Genomic DNA, 21840 nt, shown 5'->3' on the forward strand with positions numbered 1-21840 from the left:
TATTTGCCGTCTCATTTTAAAAGTTTTCTTTTGCAATAGTTGTTAGCTCCGAAGAGTTCAGGAGGGGCACTAGGAATTGTTCAGGGGCCCCTTGGATAGTTGTCGAGCTTTGAAAACATTTTCTAGGCGTAGCAAAAGTTCTGCGATCAGCGTTAGGCATCCCATTGATAGTGAAACAGAGTTATCAGTCATTTTAGAACAACATTTAGACAGGAGAAGAAGAAGCGAAGAGATTTTGCTTGCGTAATTAAAAGCTGTATTTGAATATCATAAGTATGAAACCTTTATTCTCTCTATCCTAAGCTCACTATTCAGGACACAAGCCGATCGACAACCCATAATGTCCAAAGATGTACAATGATGATTTGAACTGAGGGTAGTTAGCAAAATGAAGTTGTATTTGGTTTTGTTTCTTAAAGGAAGAAAGCTTGAACCTCTTCTATTACAATAGCTCTATTGTGTCGTGTCTTGTTTGGGATCATTTACATATATTGAGGTGGAAGGCCAAGGCAAGACATGAGACTTCATACAGCAAGCAAACTCATCTCTATTCACACACGTGTTTACATGGTGTCTCCGCGTTGCCCAGGGGGCCTGGGACCTACTCTACTTCAGAATCCAAACAGTTGAAATAAAACGAGGTACTCGAAAGGTGTTTTAATGGAACTGTGCAGTAAGGTTCTGGGTTCACTAACTTGCAGGGATGTAGTCGTAAAAGTTTAACAATAGGGGACTCTATGAAATATTTAAGTTGTTCTTGTCATGTAATTATGCAATTTGAGCATGGTGAGGGTTGATGTTCTTCCAGATCATTGGTTGAGCTGCCAGCTACATTGACTGTTTGAGCGGACAGCTGAGATCAGAAACGTCAGCACCATGGGAAGGGCAGGGCAAGCTTCATTGAAAGTTAGGGGGCAAAATGTTTAAATTTCTCAGGTATTTAGTGAAAGCCGCCACCATGGTTGACGACGAGAAAAATGTTGAGATATGACAACCTAAGGGTGGTCAGAAAATGCATCTAAAATATTTGCAACATCGATTAGGCAAACCCTAGGCAGACCCTAGGCAGATTAGGCAGAAAGGTATACAGGAGAGACAAACCATAAATACTACTCATTGACTTTATATTTCTAGGTTTCTATGGCATAAATTTAGTTTGATAATAAAGTTGGGATGGGCCTTATTATCTTTAAAGTTGCGGCTGTTTGTCTTTTTCGAGTATTTCCTTACAGTTTGATAAAATTCTTATTTCTTTTTGCATCTAGCAGCTTTGTTCGTGTCAAACTGAATACAGCGATGTGTCAAAAATTACATTTTCTGTGCTTTTCTCATCAAATTCGCCTTTTAGTCTTCGTTCGCTTGCTGAAGATAAAAATAACTTCCTTGAGAATCCTTCTGTGTCAAATATGAATCCTCAAAAATTTCCGAGCGTTTAATCTCGGACGTTTAATTCTCGGACAGAGGATTTAAAAAAACTTTATTTTGGGCAAAAGTTTCGGCAAATGTGAAAGATGTCAAGAAGTTTCAGACAATATCTTCATTTTCATAACAGAACATAGAAATATGATCTCGAAAAAAACACTAATGAGTGAGTATATGAATACAGTCTTAATTTGAATCAAGATTTCGTTACAATAGCGAGTCAGCAAATAGTGTGCTTAGTCAGCAAATTTTCAAACTTTTCGGCAAATAAAGGATGGCTCGCCCAGTTTTTCGGCAAATTGGACCTGGACCCCCTCCCTCCCTCGAACACAACTGCTTGAGACGGCCCTGAGTCAGGGGCTGCGGTGGCAAATAATGTCAAAAAACTTTTCTGTGACTATTTTCGAACTACAGTAGAATCCCGATATAACGAACCCCAGATATAACGAACTTCCCGGGATAACGAACTAAATGTCTGGTCCCTTGTATTCTGCCTAACAAACTCCTTAGAACTTCTCTCGTTATTACGAACCAATTTTTAGATCCCTTCATCATAATTACCCTCGATATAACGAACTTTTCATTAATTTTTCAACTGTTATTTTTGTTTATTTATTTTCGGTGTTCATTTATCACTTTCTCTTTGGGGAAAATCATTTTTATAATCGGCAAAACATGCCGATGATACATGGCACTGGCTGATGCTGATAGACTCATTGCACGAGATGAAAGTTTGATTGCGTCAGAAATTGCGAAGGGGAAGGGAAGAGGAAAGAGAGCCTCTCCCCTTTCCTCTTCTATTCTCCTTCGCAATCTCTTTCCCCCGTTCTTCATCCTTTGACTCTCTGAGGCTCTGGCAGCCAGGGTACAGAAATTACTGCGGATGAGAACATTGACACCAGCTTTGACAATCTCTTGGTCCCAAATTATAAAAGGAACATTAAGATTTTCATTTTCAATGACCAGCCACAGCCACTTGTATTATTTGAATTCAGATTGATTTTTTGGATTTAAGTGTGCACAGAGGTTTGAGATAGCCTAAACAAGCCCACCGGAGGTTTTCTAAGCGTAAACTGCAAAAAGGCCCAAAATAACGTTATCTCTCGGTTTAACGAACTCCCGATATAACCAGTGCTGAGGAGAGGGGAGGGTCAGGGGGTCACTGACCTGGGGACCCTTAGCTATAGGGGCCCATCAATAATAACTCAATCAAAAGTCTATGAATGCAGTAAGGTAGAGGCAGTTTGAGTCGTTGATTGCCTGAGTGTTAAATATATTTTTGTTAAGAATTTCTCATCCTTGTGGGCTTGGGCTAAAGAAGTTGAAAAGCTTATGAATGTAACAAAAAAATGTGATTGCAACAGGCAACATACAACAATATGTATATTATACAGATTTACACTATGGCATGCACCAAAATTTGCAACAATGTGTCGGTTGTGATAAAAATTAGTTAGCGAAATAAACGTTTTCTAATTTCTAAGACTTTCAAAATTTCCAAGAAATTTTTATTTTTTGCATGTTGGTGTTAAGATATCAGTTATGCTCAAATTGTATCAAACAGCAAACAGAAGTAATAGCCACAAAACAATGGCCTAGATAAGAAAATTCATAGGACGGGTGAGACAAAATTCTAACAAGTATTAATATTTTTTCATAAATTTTATCATAACATAATGGCACCGGAACAGAAATGAATAAATCTTTTGATATATTCAGATATTCTTGTGTTTATTTAGCTTTAAATTCATTCCTATCAAAACATAGCAATTAGATAAACATAGACAACCATGTTAAATTTCCGACAAGACGAGAGGCTTTCCGACAAAACTGCAATTTAGCTCTACAGGGGCTTTTTTAGCCCCCTCTGACCCCCTTCTATCTACGCCACTGCCACCAGAGCAGTTTAGCCACCATAGCTATTCTAGCAATCAAAATAGCCACCGGGGAAATTTAAGCAACCATCATTTTCTAAAATTCCTGGGGGAGCATTCCCCATACCCCTAGTCTGCATACGTCTGCCTTAGGCATGCTTTACTATTTATCTTTCGTCCTGACCCGGGGCCCATAAATCCTCTCCGCGATTTTGGATACAACGAACTATTTCTGGTTCCCTTAAGGGTTCGTTATATCGGGAGTCCACTGTTTATTTCTGAGACTGGACAATGAAGACTCTAATACCCAGGGTAGGGCTCAGGCTACTTATTTCGGGCTTATCAACCGAACAAATTATCAATACTACCCCCGTCTTTTTTGTGTAGTCAGGCGTGTCCTTGGCAATTTAAACGCTTCTCTTGGCTTTAGTCGTCCTTTTCCAGAGCGCATCGTTTTAGTCTTTTAGACGCCAATTTGTTTCTATACAAAGCCATCGTCGTATTCATATTTTGGCGTGTGTTTTAGGAACAGCAACAAAATGCCGAAGTGTCCAGGGTGTAAGAAAGAAGTATATTTTGGTAAGCAATTTGACTCGAAATTTTGATAAACTTTGGTCGCCTTTGCGGCAGGTTACAAGAATCCTACTTTACAAGGAAAAATTTGAAACTTCTTCGCGTCGTTCATTCTTTGGTCTCACAATTTCGATGCCAGTAACTTATTTTGGTTAATCTATTGTCTTTTTCATGTTTTGTATTAAATAGTAATTTGCTTATTAGGTCTCTGAACATCTAATCGTTGTTAATTCGACAAAGGAAGAAGATCAAGATTTGTCAAGCTCAGTTGCAATTTTGTTTTTGTGACGAACAAAGTTTTTTATAGGAAACAGAGTGATCTGTTTATGATTCCTGGACAACTTCTAGGAGGGGGGATGATGGGGGGGGGGGGGGGGGGGGTTGGCTGTGGATAAATATTCTGTCAAGTATTGATGCTAATTCTTACAGCAACTTAAGGGAACATAGTCCTATTCGAAAAAGACTGAAATGGTTATGACATCTTAGTACCAGCTTTGCTCCACGGCACAGACTTCGTAAAAGCAGGTGGAACCAAGGGCGTGGCCCCACTTCTGTCAAAATGTGTTGTCATCGGCTGAAAGCTACTGTGCTACCTACATATTGTCATATTTCTAATGTTATAGAAATGAAGGCAATGCAAAACCTTCTATTCTCGTGTTTAGGGTGGCTTGGCCGATAATGGGTGGGAATATGGGAGCTATTTGTAATGTTGACTAGGCGTGACCATTTTGCCTCAAATCAATAACAGTTCTGTCAAAAGCAGCTTCTTTTACCGAGTTAATTTTAAAAAAAGAATTTCTTTCACTTTTTCATAGCCGAAGAACATGGTTGATTTCTCATTTCACCAATTTCATCATCCTAGATTTACTCTGGGGTCCCTGTCACACACTGTTTTTCGGGTGCAAGGGGATGACCTTTTACGAGATCTCGCCTTGTCTATTGTTACAGGATTCAAAGGGATAGCAAATCAGGGTGCTTCCATTTCTAAACTTTATTCAACTGCAATGTAAACACTCCAACATTGCAGGTCCTTTCCGCCAACACACGTCCGCAGCTGCTGGAAAACAAAGGGCAGTAGTGCTCCTTGATTTTCGCAGCAGAGGCCCCGACTGCCATTTTCATCGCATGCTGTTCTTGTTTGGGTTTTCTTTGGGTTTTCTTCGGTTTGGTGAATAATGTACTGATATCACATACTGATTGTTAATCCGGGTTTAACAAAATAAGCTCATGTTAATTATCTTATTTACGTTTTGTTTGCTTGAACTAGCTTTTCTTTTGTAAAGGAAAGATAAATCCTGTATTCAACGCCCTCTTCAATTTTGGCCTCATTCCAGATATGTGAAATATCGCCCCCTCACCTCATAACCCCACTACATAAGAGGGATTGAGTAAACAATAATTTTATTGATTCTTTGTTAAGTAAAGGACTTACCCTATGTCACTGTACCCTAATTTCCATTTCTTATCGTTGTTTTCAGAGTTCTCTAGCTCCAGAACGAGAAATATTTGAAGGAAAGGAAAGTTTTCATCGAATATTATCAGTCATGTCCTCTTACATCACCTGATCTGACCTATCATACTTTTAAATTTCACCAAAGTGAACTGGCCGAATTCAAGTACCCATTGGTGACACCAAGGCGGTTTACAGGGGGCATACAGTGATGTTTTGTACTCGTTCCTTTTTGTTTCTTCCACTGTTGTGGCACCACTGGACTAGGATAAAAAACATTTGCACCATAAGAACAAACCGGTTAGAAAGGGCCAGAAATCTTCCAGCTATTATTGGCACCCAAACGCCACCCCACCCCTTCCTTGTGTAACGGACCAGTCACATCCGTATTGCTAATCCCAGTTTGCCAAATTATTTAACGTTTTCACTCTGTTCATTTTCAGCTGAAAAAGTAACGTCTCTTGGGAAAGACTGGCATAGACCATGTTTGAGATGTAAAAAATGCAACAAAGTTCTGACACCTGGCTCTCACGCAGAGGTAAATGTTTCTCTTGTTTTTTAACACAAGTCAGTGGTTATCAGTTTCGGTGCTTGTTGTGGTGCAATGTGGTGCTTGGGGTATTATTTCTTTATCATAAAAGAGGTCCTTGCTTATGAGGTTAATGCACCTACTTACATTTTCTATTGCTGCCGGTGCCCTTAGCAGATATTGAAACTATGTTTGGCCATGGGAACAACTTTTTCTGCACATTTCTCAATTGATGTGTTTTGGATTAGTGTGGGATTAAATAGAAATGTTTTGGATTATATCCCGGAACAGCAACATGGTAACGTTGGAGCTAATAATACGCCCACGGTCAAGGAAGTAAAGAGATAGAAGAGTGACATTGCTGGAAATATAATTTTTCGTTTCGCATTCAAGAAGGCACAATGACAATTTATCTTATATTTTGATACGATTTTAGAAATCGCATCCTTAACAGAACTTGATTCGAATTTAACTTTTAACTTTAGAACAAGAATTAGCTTTCAATTGTGGCCTGTTTTATCGTCAGTTATTTTTGCCCTCGTTCGCCCACATCGAATTTCTCATAGCTTGTAAAAATATTCCTTATGACAGCAGCTAGCCCATTAACAAGATACCTACAGAATATCGAAATAAAATAACAGTTAACAGTGAATCAGTAGAAGTTGGGAATTGTTTTCAAATGTCTTTTTATACTGAAGCCTTTCTCCCTTGCCCAACGGTCACCTCGGAAGCAGAAAGCAGAAAGTAAAAACAAAGCAGGCTGAAGTTTGATACTTACAAATGTTCTTTGAAATTTCTTAAATCGCTACAAAAATCAATTTTGAGATATCCCGTTGTGGAAGGTTAGTGAGAAAATTGGACATAAAGAAAGTAGAACAGCACTCATTTTGATTCCACTGTATATCCTTTTCCAGTTTAAAACTTTTTATTTCAAAATTCACGAAAAAATCATTTCAGCCAACCAAATTTGGGACAATCGACGTCAAATAGGTCATTAATACTTGGCAACTAAACAGGTTGTGTTGCTTTGTAAAAAGGAGAAAATTTAGTGAAATTTCACAAAAACTGTATTAAGAACACCTCTTGCTGATAACACTAACATCAAATTCATTCACCCTCTTGTGCCTGTGAAAAAGCCCCAATTAAATTTGGATATGTGAAATTTGGATTTGAAATGGCATGCAAGTTAAAAGTAGGATATTAATGGCCAATTCAAAATCGTTGGAAATTCGTTTTTGTCAGCAGGCACGCCGGAGCCGGGGGGGGGGGGGGGGGGAGCTAGGGAGGCTGTAGTGTTCGCTGAAAATTAATCCAGGATTTTACTAAAGAAGATACTGTAGTAGCATGTGGACATGACATGGACAGTAAATCAAGCCTTATGAAACACCGAGGCAGTGAAAACTAGTCTTGATGTCATCTACCCTTGGACCCACCGATTCAACCAAAGCGTTTTCTACACGCGTTATCCCTGTGCAATTCCACTGTGACCATTTGGCTTTTCCACGGAATCTGATGTTATTTTGCCAAAAGATTCATCTCATCATCGCATTTTGTGCCAAACAAATCGCATAATGGCAGACAGGAAAGCGAATGCGATCAGCAATGTACAAGATTTCCCGGCAAAGAAAATTACAGATTCAAAAACCTTACAGGATTATGTTAGCAAAATACTCTTACAAGGATTTCACGACTACGGACAAACCGCCATGAAAAGTTCTTTGTCTGATTTGTGCAAGGCTCTTTGTTAGTAGCTGTAAGATCAAATCCAACTAGTATAAAAAATCCACCTGGAAATCAATGAAAATACATTTCAGAATTTTTCTTGCAGTCATTTTCATGTAATCATTCAAAACTTTGTACAACTTTTAGGCATAATTTTGTAATGTCTTACTAATTGCATTCTTAATCGTTATTGGAAAAATCTTTAAGGGGCCCCCTAAACCTCAAGGCAATTTGCCACCGCTCCGTAAGGCGGTCAGCTGCAAAGGGGCATTTTACTTGAATTTTCTAAAAGTGGGGGCGTCCCTCCTGTACCCCCGGCTCCTACGTCTATGTTGTATGTTCTATCTTATCATTATGTTGAAAAATTGAATCTTCGCCCCTACGAATTCAGATAATTTTCTGAAATGGTAAAGAGTCTTGGAAAGTCTACTTTTTCAATATCGGTATCAAATATCTATAGCAAGTCTATAAATCTCGTCCCCGATTAAATAATTCATGTTAATTTCGACCGTAGGGTGAAAACCAACCTAGTTGCTCATTTTGGGGTCAGCTGTCCATTAAACCTTCAAAGCATTTAGAAAATTTTGAACATGACTCTCTGCTCAACAATATTGTAGACATCGAACTGTTTTGTAAAACATATTTGTCAGTTCCCTTTACTTTCCACCCTTTTTTAATGCCATTAGAGGACATTTGTCACCAAGAATTTTCTATTGTTTGAGCGGTAGTACCACAGTCTCAACATTGTTGTTGTTTGTGCTATGCTACAGGCAAGCAGAAAGTCCACATAAATGAAATATGTAAATGAACGTGAGTGGGTTGATTTTTAATTCTACTGCCCATTCAACTGTCCACTGTCCATACAGAGATATTGGATGTGGGGATACTGAATCATACGACAGCATTTCTCAGCCTAAACTGCTCTTTCTAAACCTTAGGTATCATTCCCTAGCTTAGGCCTTTTCGGCATTCGCGAAATCTTTCTCAGACCCAGGCTTATATACGCTCAGACACCGGATAGCCAGTTCTTTGAAATCAATTTCCAGCTTTTTCATTTCTCTTCTCGGGTGTTTTCGAAGAATTTCTCGAAATGTATTTCACAAATTTTGATATAGAAGTCATGGAGTTTGGATGTCAATAAATTGACCTAGTTGAATGCGAGAGATTGAACAAATCTTTTATAAGATTTTTAAAAACTTATAAATTAAAAAAAATCATAACTTCAAGTCATTGATGATAAATGAATAAAATATCTTAAAACCTAGACAAAAGGTTATGAGACAAAAGGTTATGAGACAATTCCTTTGTTTCTTATCTATTTGTGAGAAATGCGAAATTCAATAGTAGTAGATAGTTGCTTATGGTCGATACAAAACATTTTCTTTGATAAGATTTGTCTCATTTTTTTATCAATAGCAAAAGTGTGATATTCCTTTTCAACGTCTTAAGGGACAATTTTCTTTTTAAAGCACGAATCTTTCCCATACTGCAATAAACCATGTTACGGGGCGCTGTTTGGGCCTGGAGGTTTCGGACATGGCGGCACGGAGTCACATAAATACTAACACAGTTTTGAGGTATATGTCTCTCTTTCGTTTATTATATCTATCCATGACCCAGTCCCCGATAAGAGGCTTAGGGTGTTATTATGCCAATTCTATCTCCGCTTGTGACGACGAAGTTTTCTGTTTTTAGTTAAGAAACGTTCACTGCAACACGTTATTCAGATATAGTCCCGCTGATCTTCGTCATAATCTCCGAATCTGACTTATTATTTCTGTTAAGAAAGCGTTCACTTGATCAATGGGCACAATAGCAATTGGTCGCCTTTATGACTGCATCTGAATCAAACGTTTCTCATTCTTCTTTTCTGTTGATATTGAGTCAATATATTTTAAAATGTACTTTGTTACAACAAGACAAATATTTCTATTTGTAACATTATGTTAATTTTAAATTTGTCATCCTATGGAGAGCTCTTTTCTCATCCTGTGTATCTTTTCCTCGAACATCGCCTTGCCAAACAGGGACAACGACTTCATGCCTCTGAGTTCTTATTTTTGATATCTTAATTTGCACAACCAAGTCATTCTCCCTTTTGTTTGTGATAATTATAGTTCACTTATACATGTGCCATTCATTACCAAAAAGCCCTGATTAAAATGTGTTATTCCATAATAAATGCTTTCTATCATGCATTAGTTTAATCCTATTTTATTTTATATCTTTTATCGTCCGCAGATGGTGGCATCTAAGATGGAAATCCGGATAAAACTAACAGAGAATCGGACATAAACTTCAGCTATAGAATTAGTATCTATTTACATTAGCATTTAACTTACTTTAAACCCTTTATAACGCACGTATTTTTATATAAAGCTACAAAACGAGCAGAGTTTCCTGTCTTTTTTATGCATTTCCTCAAAGTTCCTTGCCTTTCTGTTTGACTCATAGAAAAAACACAATAAGGGAAAACTTAGGATGCTTTAAAACATCTTAGTTTGACAAATTAGGATTAATCGGGATTAAGTAAATCTCCTATCATTTTGATCTTAAGAGACACAACCCTTTATGTTGACCTTCAGTTCAGTAAGACTCTTTTTATCAATTTCATGAAGACTAGCACTTCTATCACTGTGATTTACCGTCAGACGACTGTTTTTTATATATGTCATTTACAAAGTTACAATATATAATTTATATGACACTACCTTTTAACATTGCTAAAACGATATCACGAGAAGCAGGGATGCCAGATTAGTAATTGCAAAATATGCCAGTCTTTGAAAAAATTATGACAAACAAAAATAAAATTTTTTTTTGTCTCTAGCTTTAAGAATCTATCGTTTAGGAGTTTTCGTGATTAATCAAAAGAGAAAGAAAACTAACATGTCTAAAATTCGTCAATAGCAGCTTGGTCACCATCGTTTTCATTTATCTTTATTTGTTGTTAGAAAATTACTGCTGGATCTTTACTTGATACTGAGGCTTTCATCACCTCTGAATTAAAAATTGATAGCATTCTATTTGTTGTATGAAAGTTTTTGCAACGTCCTTTATTTATATTCTGTGTTCTTTGTGAAAAGTTACTATGGAATTTTTATTTCCTGAGGGTGTTTATAAGAATGGAAAACAGTGCAAATTTGTTTGAAATATTCCAAAAGATACCAAATTAAGAAAATATGCCAAAAGATCTTCAAATTTGGCATATAACATACCAATATGGCAACTTTGACTGGAAGCCTTAGGCCATATCTACACCGCAACCATTAAATTGAAATCAAATCTACAACAAGCATGCTACACAACGTTTAGGTGGCTTATCAAAGGCAATAGAATTCAATAAAATCGACCACTTTTTTTAGAAAAATTGTGACATGTATCTTTTTGATGAATTTATAGATAACTTTAGAATATTTGTATGGGACCAGTAGATACATTTATGGTATGCTATTATGGGACAACTGGACGAAAATGAGGCCACGTTAACTATCATTGATTAGCAAATGTTTCAAGACCTTTGAAATGCTTTCGAATGTACAAAAAGGATAATTTTTCACAGCATTAATATCAAATAGTTCTATAACGCAAATGACTTTTCTTGAAATTTCTTATTTTAGAAAGTAGTTTATTTTAGTATCTTTTAAGTTTGAAATAGTAAAGTGGGGATATGAGAATGCTTTGTTTTTGACCGCATTTTCATAGATCAATTTTTTGGTTCAAAGTAAAACTAACAGACTATTCTATGGCTTTAAATTATAGAGAATGATTTAGAAATAATAATTTACATGTGTACTTTGCTCGGTATGCTAAGGTTTTAACCGTTTGATGCTATCAATGTTGGATAAAATGTCAGGCTATAAACCTGGCTCTATTTGCCATTTTTCATGATAGATTCTTTTTCATATCTTCTATTTTAAGCATCTAAAAAGTGTCAAAATATCTAAATAAGATATCTTAAAGACTGATAAATAGCTATCTGTTTGTATCCCCTAGCTCCAACCTAAGTTTTGACCCCCTTTTAAGCGACACAACTTTCTGTTAAAAATTAGCGCTATGCATTTGGTAAAATCAGGATTTTTCATGTTCATCGATGTGCGTTGTTCAGTTGCGTGCATCTACAGGAAAATTGTTAAAAACATTACGACGCAACAAGGCTAACATATAGAAAAGGCGATGCCTGTAGTACATGAAGTATTTACGCTTGTTCAATATAAGCACATAAAAAAACCCGCAAGGACGGAGTTTCGTGAAATCACAGACCCAAAAAACCAAAGTTTGTAAATAATTTAGAATTTAAAGCAAACTGTGGATCATGAACTGAGGTTTTTAATGATTGAAAACTTTACCAAATAATGCAGCTGTTATTTTCTAACGAATCTCAAACATTGACTATTTTGCTAAATGTAATAAAAATTGCTCATCCAGCTATATGCCTGTAAATTTAAAGAATTCAGTTCATTTTGCTCTTTTTGATGGATTTTTAGTTTGTGATAGCCGACATAAGGCGCTGGCTTTTTCCAAAGAATACAGTGATGCAACGTATTCATGCTATTTTGAATTTTGCGCCTTCTGCTCTTAGTGAAATAAAGTGTGTAAAATTAGGCTAATTTCTAGCAAACAAATCCTTGGCAAAGAGCCAATAACAACTAGATACCAAGCGTCTAAAATTCAGAATTTTGCTACTCTCCATCTTTTGATGCCTGCTGTAAAACTTATACAGGCTAATATCTAGCCTCGGTACCAGAGCCTTGAGAAACCGGGTATAAGTTTCAGATCAGTGGGTATAAGTATAGCAGATCGCTGCGGTGAAGAGAATGAATGGATACGGAGGAGAGGAAGGCATATTTTTTCAAATCCTTGCTCAAATAAATATTTCTGCGACTAAAAATTGGAGACCAAGGTAGCACGAGTAGTTAATCTCGTATGTTCCAGGAAAACATACCTGGTGCACACTAAAGTACTGAAGATTTCGGGACTGTACATTTGCTATAAGAATGTTCCTGTTGTACACTTGTGCTCTATTAAAAAAATACCATCCTGTGCACACTGTATACACTGAATATATCATTGCTACAAAAACTCTAAAGTTATAATCGAGTTTTAAAGCTTTAATGAATTCTGTATAAACTTTACTACTGTTATAATCTACTGAATTCTGTATAATCTACTGGTTAATGATTTGAAGTCATTCTTTATCAAAAACAATTACGATAACATATTTCCATATCATCAATTTCTATGGCAGCATTCTATGTGAAGCTATCGTTTGTAACTTCAAAACAGAATTACTTTATTGGAACTGTTTACACGTACTTAAACTAACAAGATCGCACTGACCTTTTAATGCCATCCCTGCCAATTAAAACAAGGGGGAGTTTTCAAATGATTTCTTTTAACTTTTATATTTGTATTTGATGGTACACTTGGCATTACACTTTTTTCCTAATTCTTTAATATATCTATTTTTTGAATGCATTGCAAAATTTTACATACATCATCTAAGCTTGCTAAACATTTTATTGAAATGAGATTTTCCCCCTTGAAAGCACTGAAAAATTCAACTGCAAAGTGTTTTGAAAATACTTTAGCGCAACCGATTTATAGCAGATTATTTAGAAAGCAAATTGAGATTCAAACGAATATTTCAACTTCTTAACCCTTCCGCAGCCAGCCTCCATTTTGAATGTTGCTAGGAGAAAAACAGACGCGTGGACGCGGACAGTTGCCTGGGTGAAGAGCAGGGAACGGTCGAAGCTCAATGAATATCCTTTGGCAAAAACACGCTTTAATGTCCAAGGACATGATATTTTTACTAACTGGATTTCTTTACGCACAATGAGGTATAAATGTTATACTTTGGGGTAAAAAGAATAAACTGGCATGATGAAAAACCAACTCGCAACTGAAAACTCACAACTCGCAGCTGACAACTCGCAACTCGCAAAAAATAGTCCCTCTTTTTTAATACCTTGCATCCTCGAATTCGCCCAGGGGCTCATATATACGAGCCTCGCTATAAGCATCCATCTAACCAGCATTTACAATTCAAGATTTTTATCATGATAAACATGGGCTCCGACGCAGGTTGGAAAGTAGGGGGCAAGGGAGATTAGACGTATGCCCGACGTATATTAGATCGGGAATGAGAAATAAAGTAAATGAAACATATTCAAGATGTTTTGTTGTCAACATCGATTTGAACTGTTTCGTTTCTCCCTCAAAGTGAACTTCAAAAAAGTGAAAAAGCTTCCTAAATGAGCTTTTTATTTGGTAAATGCCAGATAAATTCATGAGCACCATCTCTCGCTTAATAAGTTCCCATGAGGCAAACTCAAGGATTGGCAGTATTTCCAAGTTCCATATTTTACATCATCTGACCCAGCGTGGAATGGTAGTCGTTACTATGTTTGACGTGGAGTCTGGGTACTACAAAACATTTCCGCGCAACAAGCGACCAGTGAGTGTCGGGCTGTGTGAAGGAAGATAACTGTCAAACTGACAAAGTAAGTACCATTTTTCACCATGAAAGCATCATTTGAAGGTATTTTGTGGCAATTTTATTTTATCACGGTAGCAGGATAAAGACGAAACAACCGTTCTTCCTATCCATTTGCACATTGTGCCGTTATTTTTGGCCCCGCTCTAAATAGGCCTAGGTATAGCCTCTACCATACCGTCGAGAACGGGTAATTCTGTTCATTAAATACTTTTGACATATTAGTTTTCATTCTTAAAACGATTGTTTTTTAGCTTTAGAATAAATTTTACATTTTGTCAGCTCTACCAGCAAAGCAACCGCGTAGGGCCGTAGGAACATCCATGTACAAAACATGTGGACAGTCATCAACCTAAACTTAGCGATTTTAGATTTTTTTGCTAAGAAAAACAGGGGGTGGTCCGATATTTTGAGATTAATAAACAACACACATGTAAAACGATTTGCTGATCAAACTGTAAATGACAAAAATGTTAACGAGAAACGGTAATGAGAAATGAGAAACATATGGTTGTTAGTGCTTTTTGTGAATTCGTCGTAAACACAACCAACAAGTTTTGTTATGGAGCAAGTCATTGTAGTCAACTTTCCTGTAAGAATACCTCTTCTAAATAAAAAATTGACATTTAAGAAATTTTTATGATTTGGAAATTGTACATCTTTCAATTTTATTAAGATGTTCGAATTTTAGCTAATATAAAAATGTCACTGAAGGACATATGGCTCTAAAGCTCTTTATAGAGTTATTTTCATATGTCCATCAGCTCTTTTTGTTTAATGATGTTTTATGAAAAATTGTAAATTATTTTTTTAAAATCATATCTTAAATTTGCATATTTTATTCACTAAGTATTATTGTAATTAATTGCTGATAATTTTTTATGAAAGCAGAGAGAAAAGTTTAAAAACAGAGAGTGATGAAAATTGGACTTTCGTCACTTTATCATCAAGCAAAAACATTTATATCAAATATACGAGTTCAATTTACGCTGAAAATATGAGAAAAACATTATGTTTTATTTGAAGGCTTGGCTGCTCAACTCTATTATTTTTGCAAGTAAGCAAAGCAGAAAGGTCCAGTTTTTTGCTTCTGGTTTTTGTTATTCCATTGTTACGATTGATTTCGAAAATATTATTAAGTATCAACAGGCAATTGAGAATTATTATGTGTACGCATTTGAAAATTTTTGATTTCCAAGTAGACACATAAGCTTGTTTCCATGCTTGCCTGTAGTGGTGCATGCGTAAGAAAACATGCAAATTGAAAGACAGGTTAGAGTGACCCTTCTAGTCAATATCTATTCTGTGCCGTGAGTCTCCTGGCAGATCCAAGAGAATTGATAGGTCTGAGTGGACTGCTTGCCATAGACAAGATAGTCATAGTCCGTATTGTCATCCTAATTAAAAGGTGCAGTGTTAACGACTTTGTGCATTGGTAAAACAAGCACACTGGAAACTTTGTTTCTTGGCTGGAGAAGTTCCTTTTCAAAGTTTGTGATATAAAAAACCTTAAATATAACGAAGTTCCCGGTATAAGGAACTAAATATCTGCACACTGGGCCCTGAACATGAAACTTTGGAAGTAGAGCTGGGAAAAAGTCTTACCATTGCAAAGGAGCCTTAAAATGGTTTTGTTGGTGCTCCATGACACACCACTACTTTGAATATGGTTAAATGTAGTAATACCAGTCAAATTATCAGCCCTAGTTTAATATCTTGGCTCTGCAGTATTCTGTAAATAAGGGTTTCCTTTTCGTTGATAGAATATTGTTGAACCTTTCACTTTTTTGCCCATAAAACAGCAACATTCAGACTGAGAGACAGATGAGCCCATTTTAGAAACTTGAAAGGTATCAGAATCATGTGCTAGAGTTAAAAAGGACCCTTCTGTGGTAGCATGGACACCTGATCACTTTAAACCAGACAATAAAAAAGTGCTTTTCCTATACATTACATAAAGGGTATACTTTGGTATGTGAATCTTAGCTGTTTTCAAGATTTTCCTTGATTTAGTGTGAAAATTTTGAAAAATCTTTGCAAAAATTCTATATATTTATGGAAAACTTCACCAGCATATAGATGAATATGTAAGAAAAGATAAATTCAGTAACTATTTTAGAACTTTGGGTCATATGCTACCTAGAAATTCATATATTATCACCTGGTTCTACATTTGGAGTTTAAAAATTACTTTCAAAGCAGAATCTTAGTTCTGGTCACTTAAAATATTTAGTGATATTTTATGCCTTCAATTTCCAGTGGTTTTCACGTCTTCAAGGTAGCATAAAATGAGTTCCATAAAGGCTTTAGAGATTTGATCAGAAATTTAATAAAGATTCAAGATATGGAATCATTTTCATTAGAAAAGAAAACTATTTGTTTGGTCTATTTCAACCTCTGGGCCCAGGGTGGTCTGGTCCCTTTGATTTTGCCTGACAAACTTCTTAAAAATTCTCTCAGTTTAAATGAAACTACAGATATGATGAATGAACTCTCGTTATTGCAAACAAATATTTAAATCCCTTCATCATGAGTACCCTTGATATAACGAAATTCTTACAAATTTTACATTTTTTATTTTGATTTATTTCTTCCTGTGTTCATTTATCACTTTCTCTGAGGAAAAATTGTTACTTTCATTGGTTAAGCATACACTGGCAAACAGGCACTTTTTATGATTCTTAAAATGCAGATGAAATGCATGCAAAAGTTAACACCCTTTTCAAGACTTTATGACATTTCAGTGAAAAAGCCAACACACAGAAATGCAAATTGTAATGTGTGATGAACAAGATTATTTTATTTTTGATAAAGTGTATACTGATGTTGGGGATAGCCTAAACAACCCAACGGAAGGGTTTTGATGTGTATACTGCGAAAAAAACCCAAACAATTTTCTCCTGGTTTAATAAACTCCTGATAAAACAAACCATTTTCTTGTTCCCTTCAGAGTTCATTATATCGGGATTCCACTGTAATGTAATGTAAAATGTTATTAACTTGGGACTTTGCAATGCCAATTTGCAAAAATGTATATGCATTTACAATATATGGTGGGTGCACAATAAAGTACCTGTCTGCTGAAATGATTTAATGCAGTATTAAAAATATGCAGTGATTCAGCTATTTATAGCCATGGCAGGCAACTTTTCCCCATTTTTTACAAACTTAAAAAATTTATAGACAATGGTAAAGAAGTTTGATAACCTGAATAAATCTGATGCAGAAAGAAAAGGTCTGGCTAGCAAATATTTCTCAAGAGCCCCACCCAAAATCCCCAGTTTTCATCGGAAAATGCAGTGGTAAACATTTATCAAAATTAGGTTGCAATAGCTGTAGGTATATATAATACAGTAAATGGTTTAAAAAATGAAAAAACGGAAAAGAAATCTTATGAAGGAAGGAATTTTTTATTTAGCTTCTTAAATTTTAACAGAAATAGGTTTTTTGCCAAGTAAAAGTTTTTAACAAAAATAGAAAAGAAGTAAAAAAAGAAATGAAGAAAAGAATACTTGGAATAAATCCTTATTGGGTAAATTTCAAAGGAATTCAGGTGGCCCAGGGCCTAGAGGTCTAGGGGGCCTAATAAAGTAATAGAATCCTGTTCAAAAATTGAATTAATTAAATATAACAAAAGTAACAATTGCAAAATTTAGAAGTAAAATTTTCAAACAATTGCAGGAAAATAACTGCAAGAAATATTTTTAAATGAGTTCAAACTAATCTAAAGGATGCGATGTCAAAAAGTCTATAATACAATGGGTTGTAATACAAGTGTGAAATGAAAAGGATTTGAGTTTGAATCTATTGATTTGCAGATGCCAAACATTAAACTGCAAAGCTCGGATGGCGAGATATTTGATGTTGATGTGGAGGTTGCCAAGGCTTCAATGACAATAAGGACAATGTTAGAAGGTATATATTTTATTTATGGTTTTGCTTGTCTAAACCCATTTCTGATTTCATGCATTCACAAGTCAGTAGGCTCCTTTCCTTTTTTTATATGTATGTTTTATATAATATTTTATGATGTTCAGCATGGCTACCAGTTGAACATTGTGTTAGGTTCTTGATGGCTTAATCCATTTCTCAAATACTGGTTCTCGTTACTTATAGACCTTTTAGGCCCAAAGAAAGCTTATTTTAGCAGATATTATAATCCATTTACATAGTTAAAACATGGAATTATTATACGGTGAAAAGTCCATATCTCTAGATATTTCTTTGTGTTGTGTATATGTCAAGTTTCAATTTTTTTCTCAAGACCTTGTTTTGCTTTTTTTAGCTCAAAGTTGTTTTATTTAGTTTGATATTTTATAACTATTGACCTGTTTAACCTTTTCTACATTGAATTTTTCTTTAGACCTCGGCATCTCAGATGCAGATGACGAGCTTGTTCCACTCCCCAATGTTAATGCTGGTATTTTGAAAAAAGTAATCACTTGGGCACAGCACCACAAAGATGACCCTCCTCCTCCAGAAGATGATGAAAACAAAGAAAAACGAACTGATGACATTGACCCATGGGATCAGGAATTTCTCAAAGTTGACCAAGGAACATTATTTGAGCTCATTTTGGTATTTCCAATTTTCTTTCAATTTTTTTATATATTTTGTGTAGTTTTCCAATATGTAATACTGTGGGTTTTAGCAACATTGATTCTTCTTCAGTGGCTTCAACATTAGCTACATATCAAAAATGGGGAAACATGTAAAGTGCTTCTAAGTTAAAAAAGAGTTTCATTTTGAAATAATGTTTCTCCAATTAGAAAGCAATTTTATTTTTTTAATTGCTATATTGTATCCCATTTTTTGCTTGTGCTGATCAAGATCTGGCCTAGGCTATAAAAGAAGCAAACAGTTTGTGATTTAATTGGCAGCTTAGAGTCACACTAGAGTTCCATTCTCGCTAATGGCCCAGAGTTGACAATTATTTCAATGTAATAGGTTCTGGTTTGGTAACAATAGCAGTTAAATTATGAAGCCTGTTGAAATATATACAGAAAATATAGATAAGTAAGGTCTAGTTCACTCTCCGCCCTCAGTAACCTGTAAGTATGACCATTGTCAGTACTGTGGCTAGCCGCAGACAGTTTGCTATGACAGCAGCTTTTTAACCCTGGTTCATAACATGTTGCACTTAATGCCATTATTTCCTGGTTGCTCAAATCATATCAAGTCAAATTAAAACATTCTTCATCATGAACTTTGGCTCCAAAACCTGCTAGACCCGCTGTTATGGTGCTCATCCATTGTATTTCCATGCTCATCCAAGCAACATCATCAACATTTTCTGACAACAGTGGGGGCATGCTTTGTTTGCTCATTGGCACTTTTCAAGCCTGATCACATTTTATCCATATTCAAATTCTATCTCTGGAAGTGATTTAATTCATTGGAATCAGCAAAGATTCAACCTTGGTTTTAAACTGAAAAATGATATGACAAATTTTTGACCTAAGAAGCATTTTAAATGTGCTAGATCCTAAATTTTTCACAATTTTCATGTTAGAAGTTTTTTTCTAAAAACAACCTTTGCTCTGGCTCATTTAAGAAATGTATTTTTAAATTTTTTGGACTAATTATATGTAATTGATGTCCGATTTAGCAGTCATTATGATGTATTTTGTGCACAAGGTAGATTCTCCTCTATCCAGCATGGTAGATTTATTTTGCCATGTCTGCTCTCATTCAAAAGTTTTTGTTTTGTATTATAGCTAATGAAATGACTTATTCTCAATATTGTTAAGGCTGTTCTCAATTAACATGGTTCATGTTATTCTTCTCACAGGATGTTTTTGGAGTCAGTATGACATTAATTAACACAAATATAGGTAGAATGAAAAAAAAAAGGAAATTATTTTCTATTTGTAGGCAGCAAACTACTTGGATATCAAAGGACTGTTAGATGTTACATGTAAAACAGTTGCAAACATGATAAAAGGTATTCATTTATGTTTCACCATTTTAAGATATTATATTCAGTATTGGTGGATCTTGAAATTGTTATTAGTGCTCATTGATTTAGTTTCAAATTGTTAAAAGTGCTCAGTGAATACCGCAAGTATACTACTGAGAGAAATGTTTTACTTAACAAGCAGTGCAAATTTTAGGTGGTTTGGTATTAAATTTTACTATTAGCACAGGCTACATTAAGTAAACTGGAATGTAATTTACCATTCCTGGGATGTAAACTCTCTTCTGAATGTATTAGCCCAGGGATTATATTTTTTGAATTAAAAAGAAAAGCAAATTTTAATTTAGGCTTGAATGAACTGATTTTAAATCATCTTCTTACATTAATTGGATTCCAGTTATAGTCCTCCCTGATTTTCTCCCCCCAAATATAGGCTCATCAAAAACAGCCATTGCACTGTCAAAATATTTGGAATTTCATTGTAACCTTTTAATTTTAAATTCATAGGACATTGAATTTATTCCAGCTTATTCATCTTTGTCTCCTGAAAACAATTGTGGAATAAGGTTAAAAGATGGCCTTCCACTGCCTCTAGCTCCAAATTGACCCAAGTGACCTTCAGAGTTTCAGATTCAATAAATCAGCAGAGTTTCAGGTTAATAAATGATTAATTGTGGCAATAATTTATTTTACTCATTGGCGTAATAATTATTTGTTGAGGACATAGAAGCTTGCATTTTTAATTTGTATTTTTCCTTTTTTCATCTAATAGGGAAAAGTCCTGAAGAAATAAGGAGAACCTTTAATATAAAAAATGACTTTACCCCTGAAGAAGAAGAACAAGTAAGAATTCATTTTCATACATTTACTGATGCAGAACATATATCTTATGTCTCTGCCCTTCTTGATTCTCTCTATGCTATTCTGATTTTTATGTGTGTTGTTAGATACAAACTTTGTCTTCATTCTCATAGTTTACTTAGAATTTGCAATTTGCCTAAAACTTGCATTTATTAATTGGTTGTTACATTGTTTTCATTTTTAGGTCAGAAAAGAGAATGAATGGTGTGAGGAGAAGTGAAAAGTCAGTTGTTAGAACTCAAGTTTTTTCGTGTTAAAAATGAAAGCCTTGCTTTGTTTTTCAAAAGAGTAACGAGAAGACTAAATTTTTTCTTGTATTATACAATAAGGACTAAGCTTGTGCAATTTCTAATAGGTTATTGTATAAATTAAGTTACTTTTTGAGCTTGTAGTTAAACAAATTATTACATGTATAGGCATACAAATCTATTCAACTGTGTTTTTGCACATCACCTGTCTAACAACAATTGTCATCAACGAAGAGCATGGTCGATTTTTGGTCAATCTTGATGAATTAAAAGATAATTTGTATATGTTTAGAATGGTAATAAAGCCTCACTTTAAAACCAGCAAAGAAAAGTTTCAATTAAATTTTCCTTAAGAAATGTTGCATAAGTATTGATTGACTAGTCTGGCAAACATGTTACTACATTCAATCTATCACTCTGTTCTATTGTGTGCTAATCAGGTTTTAGATACTGATGTACTGATGATGGAATAAATGCTCATATTGTGTATCTCATCTTTAACAAAAGTCAGGCAGCTGCAAAAACTTTCTGAGCATGAAATTTCAACATAACAAATGTAAATTTAAGAAAGGCTTGAAAATAAACTCCAGAAACACTACAAATTGGCAAAAAACTGCAAAAGTTGGTCATTTGCAAAATGGATTGTAGCTAAAAAGTGAATTGACATGACAAGTTTCAGGAAAAGCTCTTTGCTGAGGAAATGTTGACATGACAAGTTTTTTTGAAAAAAATCAATGTTTCCTGA

At 35.2% G+C, this 21840-nt stretch overlaps 2 protein-coding genes across 2 annotated transcripts; both read left to right on the forward strand.

Annotated features, from left to right (window-relative positions):
• The first annotated feature begins 3712 nt into the window (after nt 1–3712).
• On the forward strand, nt 3713–9965 carry LOC135689757 (cysteine-rich protein 1). The gene is made up of 4 exons (XM_065207090.2): nt 3713–3875; nt 5763–5857; nt 9040–9147; nt 9812–9965. Exons 1-3 carry the CDS (start codon nt 3836–3838, stop codon nt 9133–9135), a joined length of 231 nt encoding a protein of 76 aa, XP_065063162.1. The 5' UTR covers nt 3713–3835; the 3' UTR covers nt 9136–9147; nt 9812–9965.
• Nucleotides 9966–13968: 4003 nt separating this feature from the next.
• LOC135689444 (S-phase kinase-associated protein 1) lies at nt 13969–21276 on the forward strand. The gene is made up of 6 exons (XM_065206674.2): nt 13969–14076; nt 17888–17984; nt 18433–18647; nt 19944–20013; nt 20759–20829; nt 21032–21276. Exons 2-6 carry the CDS (start codon nt 17888–17890, stop codon nt 21065–21067), a joined length of 489 nt encoding a protein of 162 aa, XP_065062746.1. The 5' UTR covers nt 13969–14076; the 3' UTR covers nt 21068–21276.
• Nucleotides 21277–21840: the final 564 nt, after the last annotated feature.

Source organism: Rhopilema esculentum, chromosome 5, assembly GCF_057945365.1.
Source record: "Rhopilema esculentum isolate cy_ngs chromosome 5, ASM5794536v1, whole genome shotgun sequence".
NCBI classification, from domain to species: Eukaryota; Metazoa; Cnidaria; class Scyphozoa; order Rhizostomeae; family Rhizostomatidae; genus Rhopilema; species Rhopilema esculentum.